Source organism: Podarcis gaigeae (genome assembly GCF_964106915.1).
Source record: "Podarcis gaigeae genome assembly, chromosome: 7".
Classification (NCBI taxonomy): Eukaryota; Metazoa; Chordata; class Lepidosauria; order Squamata; family Lacertidae; genus Podarcis; species Podarcis gaigeae.
The window spans coordinates 79,522,017-79,534,992 of record NC_139683.1 but is presented as its reverse complement, the minus strand read 5'-3'; the positions used below and the strand labels follow the sequence as shown (position 1 = coordinate 79,534,992).

At 41.2% G+C, this 12,976-nt stretch overlaps 2 protein-coding genes and 1 long non-coding RNA gene across 3 annotated transcripts in view; 2 read left to right on the top strand and 1 right to left on the bottom strand.

Moving 5' to 3' along the window:
• The window catches only part of MARCHF6 (membrane associated ring-CH-type finger 6), a 44,277-nt gene extending 39,791 nt beyond the window's left edge, over positions 1-4,486 (top strand). The window contains exons 25-26 of the mRNA XM_083749683.1: positions 669-804; positions 2,146-4,486. Coding sequence (XP_083605809.1) covers positions 669-804; positions 2,146-2,236 — 227 coding nt within the window. The 3' untranslated portion in view covers positions 2,237-4,486. The remainder of the gene's footprint in view (positions 1-668; positions 805-2,145) is intronic.
• Positions 314-6,007, bottom strand: LOC310849486. The gene is made up of 3 exons (XR_014566920.1): positions 5,860-6,007; positions 5,004-5,273; positions 314-778 (listed from the first exon to the last, which is right to left on the bottom strand). It is a non-coding gene; the product is annotated as an uncharacterized lncRNA (long non-coding RNA).
• Positions 6,008-6,144: 137 nt separating this feature from the next.
• ROPN1L (rhophilin associated tail protein 1 like) lies at positions 6,145-12,745 on the top strand. Its single transcript, XM_083749728.1, has 6 exons — positions 6,145-6,280; positions 7,909-8,075; positions 10,014-10,137; positions 10,231-10,392; positions 11,251-11,426; positions 12,615-12,745. The coding sequence occupies exons 2-6, from the start codon at positions 7,945-7,947 to the stop codon at positions 12,670-12,672; spliced, it is 651 nt and encodes a 216-aa protein (XP_083605854.1). The 5' UTR covers positions 6,145-6,280; positions 7,909-7,944; the 3' UTR covers positions 12,673-12,745.
• The last annotated feature ends 231 nt before the right edge of the window (positions 12,746-12,976 follow it).

Below are 12,976 nucleotides of genomic sequence, written 5' to 3'. Positions count from 1 at the left end.
TTCTCCATTTCAGAGCTGTTCAGGTGAATCATAGAACTAAATTACAAATACTAGTTGGAAGACTTTACAGCATTTGCAGTGTGGCTGTAGTCAGTGGCTTCTCCTTGTAGATAAGTAATGTGCCCTTCCCCAGAAAACACTGCATTACTTATTTTGTTCTGTATGTGGCAGTAGCTTGCTAGAGGGTAGTGGAGAATGGCTTATTGAGCAACAACCAACATGTTCATGTTCTGAGCTTCCATTATAAAAAATGGTTGTCCCTACAGAATATGTGGGGTGTGTGACATGGTAATAAACCAAACATGAAACTGGATATTAAACAGGCCATAACTTTATTAGGTCCAGCTTCTATGAATTCGGCTTTTCAAAGACAGAAATGTTCTGATACTCTGGCAACCTATTTGCTGACAAAAATCTGAATACCAGTAAGCAGAAGAGGTTTCGGGAAAAATTCTTCTCTGTTCACATAAGCCAGCAGCCGCTGAGCACCCACAGCAAAGAGACAAGCCCTGCAGCATAAGGCAGTATCACTTGATGGGATGAAAGGCAAGAATCAAGAGGTTAATATTGGTAGAATTTTGCTTGTTGGTTGCTCCAGTTCCAATATTTGAAATGTAAAGCCTTTCTTTTAACCTTTAGCTCATTTGCTCTTGTTAACTTTTTTGCAGGTGTCACTCCTGAAATGCAAAACCTAGTGCAACGTCGAATTTATCCTTTTCTGCTCATGGTGGTGGTTTTGATGGGGATCTTATCTTTCCAGGTCCGTCAGTTCAAGCGCCTTTATGAACACATTAAAAATGACAAGTGAGTACCTACATTAGTAAAGTTCATCAGTTCTGGGGCAGTAATACTAGTATGCTAAAGTTTTAGGAAGCTAGAAGTGATGGATAGATTTTGGAGCATTGTGAAAGTGGTATTTTAAACCTTTTTTGAAGTATCTGGGATGAACAGTGAGGTGACAGAATACTGGATCAGATTTACTGAGTCTAAATAGAGATGATAATGTCACTGCGCTGGAAAAACTGAAAGCTTTTCTTAAACACCAGAAATTCTGTGAAGCGATTCGTGTTGGTATGCCATTGCCTGCCTCCTCCCATTGCCTGCCCATTTGGAATTTGCAAAGGGGATCAAGCAGGTGTTCAAAATAAAAATATTCGTAATTTTCTGTACTTTACTTTCAAGCAATTGGTCCCTTACCTTTCCCGCCCCGACCTGGCCACAGTGATCCATGCGACGGTCATCTCCAGGCTTGACTACTGTAATTCGCTCTATGCAGGGCTGTCCTTGAAGCTGTCCCAGAAACTCCAGCGGGTACAGAATGCTGCAGCGAGGCTCCTCACGGGGTCTCTGCCATGGGAGCATATTCACCCAGTGCTTTTCAAGTTGCACTGGCTCCCGGTGGAGTACAGGGTCAGATTTAAGGTGCTGCTTTTGACCTTTAAAGCCCTTCACGGCCTAGGACCCTCGTACCTACGGGACTGCCTCTCCTGGTATGCCCCACGGAGAGCCTCAAGGTCCATAAATAACAACACCCTAGTGGTCCCAGGCCCTAAAGAAGTTAGATTGGCTTCAACCAGAGCCAGGGCCTTTTCAACTCTGGCTCCGGCCTGGTGGAACGCTCTGCCTCATGAGACCAGGGCCCTGCAGGATCTGATTTCTTTCCGCAGGGCCTGTAAGACAGAGTTGTTCCGCCTGGCCTTTGGCTTGGAGCCAATTTGATTCCCTCCCTCTCTCTTTTTCCCCCCCTTTCTTTTCCTTCTCCTCCTGCGATGAGGCTACATTTTAATATTTTAATGTTCCATTATTTTAATGTATTTTATTTTTGTTTTTAAGTTGTAACCATTCATCTTGTTTTTATTATTGCTTGTAAGCCGCTCTGAGCCCGGCCTTGGCTGGGGAGGGCGGGGTATAAATAAAAAATTATTATTATTATTATTACTTTGAATGTCCATTCCTTTTATATAAGAAGCTTTAAAAATGTATTCTATATACTTGCTATTGGGATCTTAATGACTGCAAGCAATTTTTCCATCAGCAAAGTATTTTAAATAAAATACTTCCCCATTTACTCTGCCCACTATTTTTTTTTGAACGGCATGTGATGACCAAACATAATGGTGGTTTTTTTTTTTTTTTAAATCATAGGTACCTTGTTGGGCAGCGACTTGTGAATTACGAAAGGAAAACTGGAAAACAAGGGACACCAGCCCCACCCCCTCAGTCATCACAAGAATAGAAACGCTCACATGCAATTACTTGATCTTCCCTTGCCTTTGTGTCCTTTTTCATTGACTGGTCTTCATTCTTTGGGTGTCTTTCCCAACAATCCTCTCAGCTGGGTTTTTATCTTTTAATTTTGGCTTACTTTTTTTCATGGCGTTCAGAAAGCAGTCAAGGCTGTGCACCTTTTACCTGCAACCTCTGAAGTTATCAGCGCTGAGATCTGTAAATGTGTAAATAGCAATACCCTAATACCCTGAATTAAAAAAATGAATGTTCATTGTACATCTTTAAAAGAATATTAATTTATTAAATCTAGTTGCCACTTTGTTTTGGACTGCTGTTCTGTTGACATATGTGCCACAAAGCAATACTGCAAGAGGCAAGACACTTTTTGGGGGAAGAAAAAAACAACAACAGTTGCATTTTTATGGTGGCTCTGGCCATTTCCCAAATGTAATTTTTGCAAAGCTGGGGGCTCATCAATATAAAAACAAAATGACCATGACAGTCAGCAGTGAAGTGGCTGTGGCAAGAATACATAAGCTTCATTTTTTTATCATTTTATATAACATCAAAGCTGATGTAAATTTTCTATTGCCTGATTATCTTTTTCCATGTGTAAGTTTATAATACTGTACAGTAACTGGTAAATCAAGAAGAATTTTTCTCCTTCAAGCAGTTTTTGGCATTGCTTGTTTGGCTGGAAGGCATTAATTCCTTGGCACTGAAAGACAGAATTTTAATGAATTTCTAAGCACTTAAATCAAAGTTCATTAGAGCTAAGTGGCAGGAATACTTAAATCTGCTAATTGAGAGGTTTGTGGAAGAATGCATTTCCAATGCATAAGCCAATATTTCCTTTTTACATCTTTGAAGCTATACAGTTTAAATGCTTACAAGGATTTATTTACTCTCTAGAGAATAGTGCAGAAGGTTATCTGACAAGTTTATTCAAGAGCACAGAGAACATAAAGGCTGGAACATTGCTGTGAAAGACCCTCCTTTTTTCTTGAGTGGCCTGAAACCTCCTTACAACCAAAGTTGCAATTTGTACTATGGACTTTGTACCATATCATATTAAAAATGAACATCTGTAATTCTAGAAATGGTTAGCATTAATTTTGCATGGCAGTAACACTAGAGGTTTTGGGGGAAAATTAGTAGATTCTATGGGAGAAAACCTTTATAGTATTAACAACAGCAGAAAGAGAACCAAAAATAAAATAAAGAGCTGATCTTTACAGTGATAGCGCTAAGGAAGAGGCCCCCCCAATCAAGTTCACCAGTTCTCATATTTTTATACGTGTACTTATTTTCTGCAGGTAGACATGCATTTTTAGTGTAAATAGTTCTGAGACAGACAAAAGGAACTATGCTGAAGCTTTAAGTACAGTTCAGTTGTGTGCTTAAAACACACAACATCCTATTCAAAAACAGTGAGAAATTGATTTAGGTTTATTGTATTGAGAAACATTAATGCTATGCAGTTGTGTGGCCACTCAGGACTGTGTCCTTGAACATCATGTATATTTAATTATGTGTATTGAATAGATTACCAAGGAATTTGTCTACTGTCTTCAGGATATGTCTTTGTGCTTGAATGAAAAAGCAGAAATATGTCGAGAGCTGTTCTGGTTCCATGTTTGGGGGGCAGAGGTGGTGGTTGGAGTCAAGATTTCTGACAATCTACGCTCATGCCCAGTAGAATAGTAGAATTGTGTAATAGAAGTGGAACTGGACTATCCAACTGGACTATCTATCAAGAGGTCCATCGTTGGTATTTTGCAGCATTACCTCATTTTAGACATTCTGGGCTATAAAATGTGTTGATACACTTGAGGTTTATTTCTAAATAAATATTTCACAAAATTCCAAATAAAAAGAGCATAGTAATGAGAGATGGCCAAAAACACTTCTAATTCACTGTACAAAGATCTTAATTTTGAGTCTTTTGTGCCTGATCCTCTGGGACATGCAAATATTACACATTTCAATATTTATAATGGTGTACTTTTCTGTACAGGAGCATATTTTACCCCCAAATACTGCATTTTCTGGTAATACATGTGTTTGGTTGCACAATTATCTGTCATTGATGGTCTTTGTTTTTGTTTTTAATATCCAAGCAGTCTTACCACTGGGATATTGCCAGCGATGCTGTGCTTTTTCCTGTAGCATTTTGCAGAAATGCAGTATCTTGTAATTTTTGTTTTTATCCCGGACAACCTGATCTGCAAAGATTATTAAAGTTTATTAAGAAAAAGCCTTGGCACTTGCTATCTTATTGCAGCACAAAGCAGGGCTGTGTGTGTTCTGTTCTAAAGGGAGTGGAGCGGGTAGAACCAAAGGCTGCCAACATGAAACTGAATTCTGTTTACTTGTATCAATTCCACAAATTAAGTGCACTTACTCCATGTTTATGTATTGTGCTTCTGGGAAAGGAAGTATGGGGGGTGCTTCATACTCGCTATCCATATCTCACCACCCATTTCCTATATGTTTTGCTGTTGCCTCCAAGGACTAGAAACGTACTTTAAAATGAAAAAGAAGAAAAGCCCAAGTTTGCAAGCCCAAGAATACTTGCCAAAGGAAGGTGATATTTGCAGGGGGGTTTTATATAACCATAAACAATGGCATGGGATTGACATCAGTAAATCAAAATATAAGGTAATACTGTAGGAACAAAACAGTGTTCAGATTAAGCTGTTCAGCTATATATATATTCCAAGTGCTAGTAGGATGGTAACTTTCTGTGGTGCCACGAGAAAATTATTCAGTACTTGGTGCATGGAGCGTCTTGAGTGAATTTCCAGTCTTCAAGGCTGTATAGATTAATTTTGAGACACAGTGCATAGTTTTGAGACACACTGCATTCTGACTGAATGCAGGTCTCTTCTGTGCAAGTAGCTATCCCCATTCGTTTCAGTGGAGACACCTGCCTATGTCTCCCTTTCTCTGCTTGGAGTTTTTCCATTCCTTGAAGCAAGGGATCCTTGTGGATGGATGAGTTTTGTGAGCACCTCAGAAAATTCCATACCTAAAAGCGACCGCTGAAAGGCAAACCAGGATTTACGAGGTGTGGAAACTTATGTGCCCTGTCATAGGCTTGCTCCAGTAATCTCTCCTGGCAGTGTTCTGGGATCCTTAAAAGTGTGCAAGTCTCTGCTGTGAACACCATGCAATGTTCAGTTCCAATAATAATTGGAATAATGATTATTCTGCATTGCAGGAGGTTGGACTTAATAGATGATCCTCAGGATCCCTTCCAACTCAACAGTTCTATGATTCTATAATATGCTTTATTTACTTTTTAAAACAAAAAACTGGCCCTCCTTAAAGATCAAAGTAGTATTGAAAACGTGGACAATTGCTTGAATCTCTGTCTTACTTCCAAAGAATGGGGAGAGCGCTGATTGATGCTTTTGAAGTCGCCCCAATGCACCCCATTATTTTGAAAAAAGCCATATACTGTATACGAGAATGTATAATATAGTACATTATTTATAAACATATAAAATATGCTATATTTAATATATATGTATTTATAGTATATGATATTTATACCCCGCCTTTTCCCCCCTGACAAGACTCGAGACGGCTTCTTTGCACAACCCGCCCCCCCAAAACAGGACCCACCTTGGTAGTTGAGCAACCTAAACGCACCTTCCCTTCCCTTCCTACTGCGCCTGCGTCCCCGACGTCCACGCCCACAGAATCAACACAGAGACTGCAGTTCCGGCCAGAAGCTCGAAGGCCTTTTCTATCCCAGCTCCCACAGCGAAGCACCTGAGGGGTTTCCACCATAGAGTTTTTCCCCCTTCTCCCCCGCCCCTTTCGCGTCCTCACGGAACGCGTCTTTTCAAGCGTCGCTCTAGGCGTTCCGCCGATCATCCATCCCCCTCAACCACACGCGCTTCTCTATGGTTCTCGCGGTTGCTACGAGACGGCAAGGCGCGAGCGCGCTGCCATAGCAACTCAACGGCGACGGCGGCGGGCCGCCTCGCCCCTTTGGAGAAAGAGCGCGAGGGACTGCGAGGGGTTTAAAAGCCCCGGCGAGGTAAATGGCCTCCGCTTCTGCCGCTTCTCCTCGAGTCGCCGGGGGCCGTTTCAACCCCGGAGGGGGGGGAGACATTCGCGAGGCAAAAAACTGCATAATATATATATATATATATATATATATATATATATATATATATATATATAGGTTTTGGTGTCCTCGGGTGTCTTCCCGTGTAAAAGTTGGGGTGTCTAGGCGACGTTTCGACGAGGTCTCACTCGTCATCTTCAGGCTGGTGCTTTCGGCTTCTTGTTCGGCTTCTTGGTGTCCTCGGGTGTCTTCCCGTGTAAAAGTTGGGGTGTCTAGGCGACGTTTCGACGAGGTCTCACTCGTCATCTTCAGGCTGGTGCTTTCGTTCTTCTTGAAACGTCGCCTAGACACCCCAACTTTTACACGGGAAGACACCCGAGGACACCAAAACCTGCATTCCTGTACCCGTGAAAATCTACGAAAGCATATATATATATATATATATATATATATATATATATGCAGGTTTTGGTGTCCTCGGGTGTCTTCCCGTGTAAAAGTTGGGGTGTCTAGGCGACGTTTCGACGAGGTCTCACTCGTCATCTTCATTTGAAGATGACGAGTGAGACCTCGTCGAAACGTCGCCTAGACACCCCAACTTTTACACGGGAAGACACCCGAGGACACCAAAACCTGCATTCCTGTACCCGTGAAAATCTACGAAAGCAAATATATATATATATATATATATATATCCATCCATTTGTGATAAGTCACTGTGGTATTAATCCTGCCGTCTCTTTCCAAAAGTTTGTTGGTGTGTGGGTGTGGGTATATATATATGTATATATAAGTGTGTGTGTGAATATTTTTATATATGTGTATATATATATATATATGCACGGAAGTAGCGAAGGGGGGCAGCGACCCTCCTCCCAATCAAATAAATCAATAGAAATGCCTACCTAACTGAGGTTCTGCCCGCCTCCAACATAAATCCTGGCTACGCCCGTGTGCACAGCCAGGATTAATCCTGTGGGATCACAGCCCTCCCCCCCAATCGCGTACAGTGGACAGTTGTACACGGGTCAGCTCCTTTTGCCACTTTTTTGTTGTTGAAAGCAGTAGATGTTAGATGCAGAGAACAGTCCTAACCTACACACATAAATTCTTATTTTTAAAAGTATTTATTCCTAAGAAATGATGGCAGCAAGCCTAACACCTCATTGAACTCAGTGGGATTTACTTCCAAGTAGGTGGGCACGTGATTGCGTTTTATATGTAGGATTGCAGCCATTTAAGACAAGCATCTACTTGATTAGCTATGCTTCGTGACTTTTGGTTTCTTTTTGTGTTAGTATTGATGCTGTAATATACAAATTTTGCGCTGAGAACAAATCTGAAGGAAATGTTCTAGAAAGGGAAATTATTACATATGTGTGGGGAAATTTGACCAGGGAGGGAGGATAGACAAACAGCGATGATAATGCTACCATGTTCAAGAAGATCAGGCGGTGTGGCAAGGCCAGTACATATCTTTTGAGTTATCCAGGTAAATCTTCGTTATCCAAAGTAAGACAGCTTGAAATAGCTTCATAGAATTGTAGAGTTGGAAGGGGTCTTGAGGGTCATCTGTTTAGGAATAATGTTCTTTTTAGTTCTCTTAGCTTTCTGGTTTTGGACCTAGTACAACCATGCCTGTTCCAGATGTTATGTTCTGTGCGCAGCAGATCCATGTTCCTCCTGAACTGCCAGATATTATGAAACAATTTACCAAGGCTGCTATCAGGACCCAACCGCGTGATGTACTTCAGTGGTCTTATGCGTGAGTAGAAAACTGAAACTAATGGCCCTGATCCAGATGTCTTCACATAACAATCACTATTGGATGGCATATCTGTGGGAGTGGCCAACTGGCAGCACAGGCAAAGCGCCCTTGCACAACTTCCAAAGTGCCCAACAGCCAACTGGTTGTCAGGAACAAGATTTTGTCAGTCTTGCTTGGTCCAGGTGCATAAGAATGTTTCCTGCAGAGAACTCTCACTCACCTGAACCCAGCACTAATCGGAACTGACCTCCCCATGCATTGCCTGATTCTTGTGTGTACAGAAACCTGCTCAGTTTAGCAGGTTATGAGCCAATTTGGCAGGTTTGGCTCATGAATGTTACTGTCTCGCTTAGACAAAATGATAATAAAAACAGTGAGTTGAAAAAAGACGGTTCCTGAGGATGGAGAAATGGCAGTCCACTCAAAGTCCTAACCAAATTGGCAGTCTTGAGCATTTTGGCCTAAACAACATTAATGCATTGGTGTGCAATGGCAGCTGAACAGCCTCTAAGAATGAGAAAATAAATGTTTCCCAATGGGTAGCAGAATTGTGGCAGAGAGAGATACTTAGTTATTTTACTACTACTACTACTACTACTACTACTACTACTACTACTAAATTTTATTTATACCCCACCCTCCCCAGCCAAGACCGGGCTCAGGGTGGCTAACAACCAGTAATAAAATCAAGTTGATTAAAATACAATTTAAAAAACAAGATTAAAATACAACATTAAAACATTAAGATACAGCCTTTTCACAGGAGGAGAAAGGAAAAAGAAAGAGGGGAAGGGGATCAAACTGATTCTAAGCCAAAGGCCAAGCGGAACAACTCTGTCTTACAGGCCCTGCGGAAAGAAATCAGATCCCGCAGGGCCCTGGTCTCATGAGACTGAGCATTCCACCAGGCCGGAGCCAGTGTTGAAAAGGCCGTGGGCTCTGGTTGAGGCTAATCTAACTTCCTTAGGGCCCGGGACCTCTAGGGTGTTGCTATTTATGGACCTTAAGGTCCTCCGTGGGGCATACCAGGAGAGGCGGTCCCGTAGGTAAGAGGGTCATAGGCCGTGAAGGGCTTTAAAGGTCAAAAGCAGCACCTTAAATCTGACCCTGTACTCCACTGGGAGCCAGTGCAGCTGGAAAAGCACTGGGTCAATATGCTCCCATGGCAGAGACCCCGTGAGGAGCCTCGCTGCAGCATTCTGCACCCGCTGGAGTTTCTGGGACAGCTTCAAGGGCAGCCCCGCGTAGAGCGAATTACAGTAGTCAAGCCTGGAGGTGACCGTCACATAGATCACTGTGGCCAGGTCAGGGCGGGAAAGGTAAGGGGCCAACTGCTTGATGCGGCGAAGGTGGAAAAATGTCGCCTTGGCTGTTGCTGTAACCTGTGCCTCCGTGGAAAGGGAGGCGTCGAGGATTACACCCAAACTCTTAACGGAAGGCAATGGCACTAATTGGGCCCCTGCAAGAAAAGGGAGTTGGTCCCTCATCCCCATACCATCCCAACCAAGCCAGAGGACCTTTGTCTTCAAAGGATTTAGTTTCAATCGGCTCCAACGAAACCATCCAGCCACAGTTTCCAGACATCTGGTCAGTGTGTCCGGGGCCAAGTTGGAATGGCCATCCATCAGCAGATAGAGCTGAGTGTCATCAGCATATTGGTGACAACCCAGCCCAAAGCTCCGGACAATCTTGGCAAGGGGTTAGTAGTTTTTCCACCTGCAGGGTCTCATCCCATGGAATTTTAAATCCATGTTTCCCTGCGTTATGGGAGGAAAAGTCTCCCTACTCCCTTCCACCCTAACAGGAAATGGCTTTTTCTCCCTGAAAGGGCCTATTGGGCCACCATTATACACATTTGATCTTTAAATTCATGTACTGATTTTGAATATTTATTTATTTGACATGAACCATATTTTTGCATTTGTGCTATCATAGGTATTTCTATGCTTTGTCAAATGGAGAACCTCTTCCTGTGAAGGACCGTCTTGAAAGGCCAGTAGCCACACAGAAAAATGACACTGGTCTGACTCCAGGACTCCTTAAAATTTTGCATAAACAGGTAAAAGTCTTTGCAGAATGTTCTTTTAGAAGTAACTTAACTTTTCATGCTGTTTTCTTATGGTTTATTTATGATGTACATGTGTTTTTAAAGCTCTCTGAAAAGGAAACTGTGGAAATACAGGACCTTCAGAGAAAGTGGAAAAACTTGTGCTTGCCAATGGAACAGCTCCGCAACCTTCTTCGACTGGGCAATTTTGCAGAAGGAGTGGAATGGATGAAGTTCTTTGCCCTTGCATGTAGCTCTCTTGGTGGGGTATGTAGGCCTGTCAAACATAATGTGTAGCTGTTTGCAGTGTTTAGAATTTTGAAAGATCAAGATTCCTATATTTATGTTCTCTCTCTCTCTCTCTCTCTCTCTCTCTCTCTCTCTCTCTCTGGATTTTGAGACATGCCTTGGCTCACAGTTTTTCAACTTTTAAATTTTGTATTGTAAATCTGCTTTTCAAAATTTGGAAACAGTTTCACATTCATCATTCATTACAGAGGTGACATGTTTCTTCCTTAACAGTATCATTTATTTGGTTCCTAATATTCACCAAGAGCAAATTATCTGAAATTTTCAGTTTGAGTAGAAGTTAAGATACCATGTCATAGCAGAAATTAGGAGTAGCATGTACCTGAATTGCAGATTCATTCCATGGCGCCATTCAATTATGCCTGTTTAGTTGCACTGGATGGCATTCTTTTTTTTAATGTTATACTGAGTTTCTTTTTTGGTTTATAAACAGATTACCTATCACCTTTTAGGATTACACTAGTAAACTGAGGAGTGCTTCAGATTTTATGAATGCATTAATCAGAAAACATGTAGAAAAAAGCATGTGAATCCTAGTAGATTGTTATAGCCTGGTGATGGCACATGCTTCTGTGCAGTTTTCCAGTACATCTCTGTGCAATTAGCCATGACTTCCTGGCAGATGCAATAAATTAGAAACATGCAGCATCATCACACATGATAATTTCTACACAATTTCCATACTTTTTGCTAATATATCATTGGTGTTTGATGTGGCTCTTGCAGTGGCTATGCACAGATCACTATGTACTTTCATCACTTCACTTTATTGTAGCGCATGGCTGCTAATGTATGCTTGCTTTTTATCTTTTTCAGTCCTTACTCAGTTCTATGAAATATGCCTGTGAAATTCTTACAAATGATCCAGAAGGTGGAGCAGCCCGCATTCCATATGACACTTTTGCATTTATCTATAGCTACTTGGCTAGCTTAGATGAGGAGATAGCGGAGGAATCTACTGAGAAATTCCTCAAGGCTCTTAAAGAACAAGTGTAAGTATTAATTGGATGTCTGAATGTAATACAATCCAGATTTGGCTTGGAACGGCATTTTAGTCAAGCAGGCTCTTTTTATTTGTTCTTCTGAAGCTATGGTTCTCACGAGCAGATTAACATATTATTTTTTCACCAGTTTTGAAGGAGAATTGCTCTTTGAAGTTTCCCCTATAGTTGCTTCTTGCAGCTTCTTACAGTGTAGGTTGAGAACTTGGTTACCAAAAGAAAAAAAATAAAACAACAATAACAAAAACAACAATATTTTAAAAATATTAATAATATTTGCCTGTTTTAAATTGAGAATTAAATTAGAGTGGAAAATATTAATCTGCACTGAGGCTTATGCTAACCATGGTTACTTTTAATCCTAGCTTGCAAACCAGTTTCAAATTCTGTTTAAAGTCAGCTACGGTTAGGGCTGCTGCAAACGTAATTCTCTTCAATACTTTAGGCTGAAAAATGAAGGGATAAGGAGATTAATGTGGCAGTCGAGAGGAGAAAACGTGCCTTTGTCCTGATCTTTTAACCATGGTTAAGAGATTGGGAAACTGGCTGCGGTCAGATCTAACAGTAAGCAGTGGTTCAGTGTAATGAAAATGTGCCTAGCCTCCCCCATGCTTGTGTATGTTCCCTGCACCCCATCCACTCCTCCAACATGGCGATAATTAGGACACTGGAAGCTTTGCAATGGGTCAAGATGTTAGACTATTACATCTATGCAGTACTGTGGTAACTAGCATATAATTATGAGGATGGCCATGCTTAGAGAAATATATTCAAACTACTTTTCACCTCCAAATACACACTTTCTTTTAGTAAAGGCTGGATATGATACGACCTTAACAGTTCACTACATTATAACCCACCTTATTAATAGGGTAATATTAATATATTATTTTGGCTGTTATATTATAATGCTGGTATCCTAGCTTATGGATGATGTACACGATTTAAACAAGAAGGTACATACATATAGAGATTTGAGGATCTAGCTTGTGGAATAGAAATATCCCTATACACATCTCTGAAAATATTACCGTGAGTTCCTCTTATTTTATGCAAATATTTTCATGTTAGAATTGCATCCAAATGGGATGAGAGGAAGTACCACAGAATGAATGTAAACTGAAATTAAGTTTCTTTGGGCATTAATAATGAAAAGTAATATGTTTTCTTGTAATTTAGGTCACGCAAGGAAGATATGGTTGGAGTTGCAGATTTCCGTCCTCTAAAGAAACCTTAAATCAGGACTTAAGAGAATGTGGAATAACATAACATTATCTGACATAAAGTACATATTTTTTAAGTTAATAATATGCTACCTGTAGTAGTGTCCTTTATGTTCATGAAATTGTGAAGGAGTCTCAAAGCGGCTAACATTCTCCTTTCCCTTCCTCCCCCACAACAAACACTCTGTGAGGTGAGTGGGGCTGAGAGACTTCAGAGAAGTGTGACTAGCCCAAGGTCACCCAGCAGCTGCATGTGGAGGAGCGGGGAAGAGAACCCGGCTCACCAGATTATGAGTCTATTGCTCTTAACCACTACAC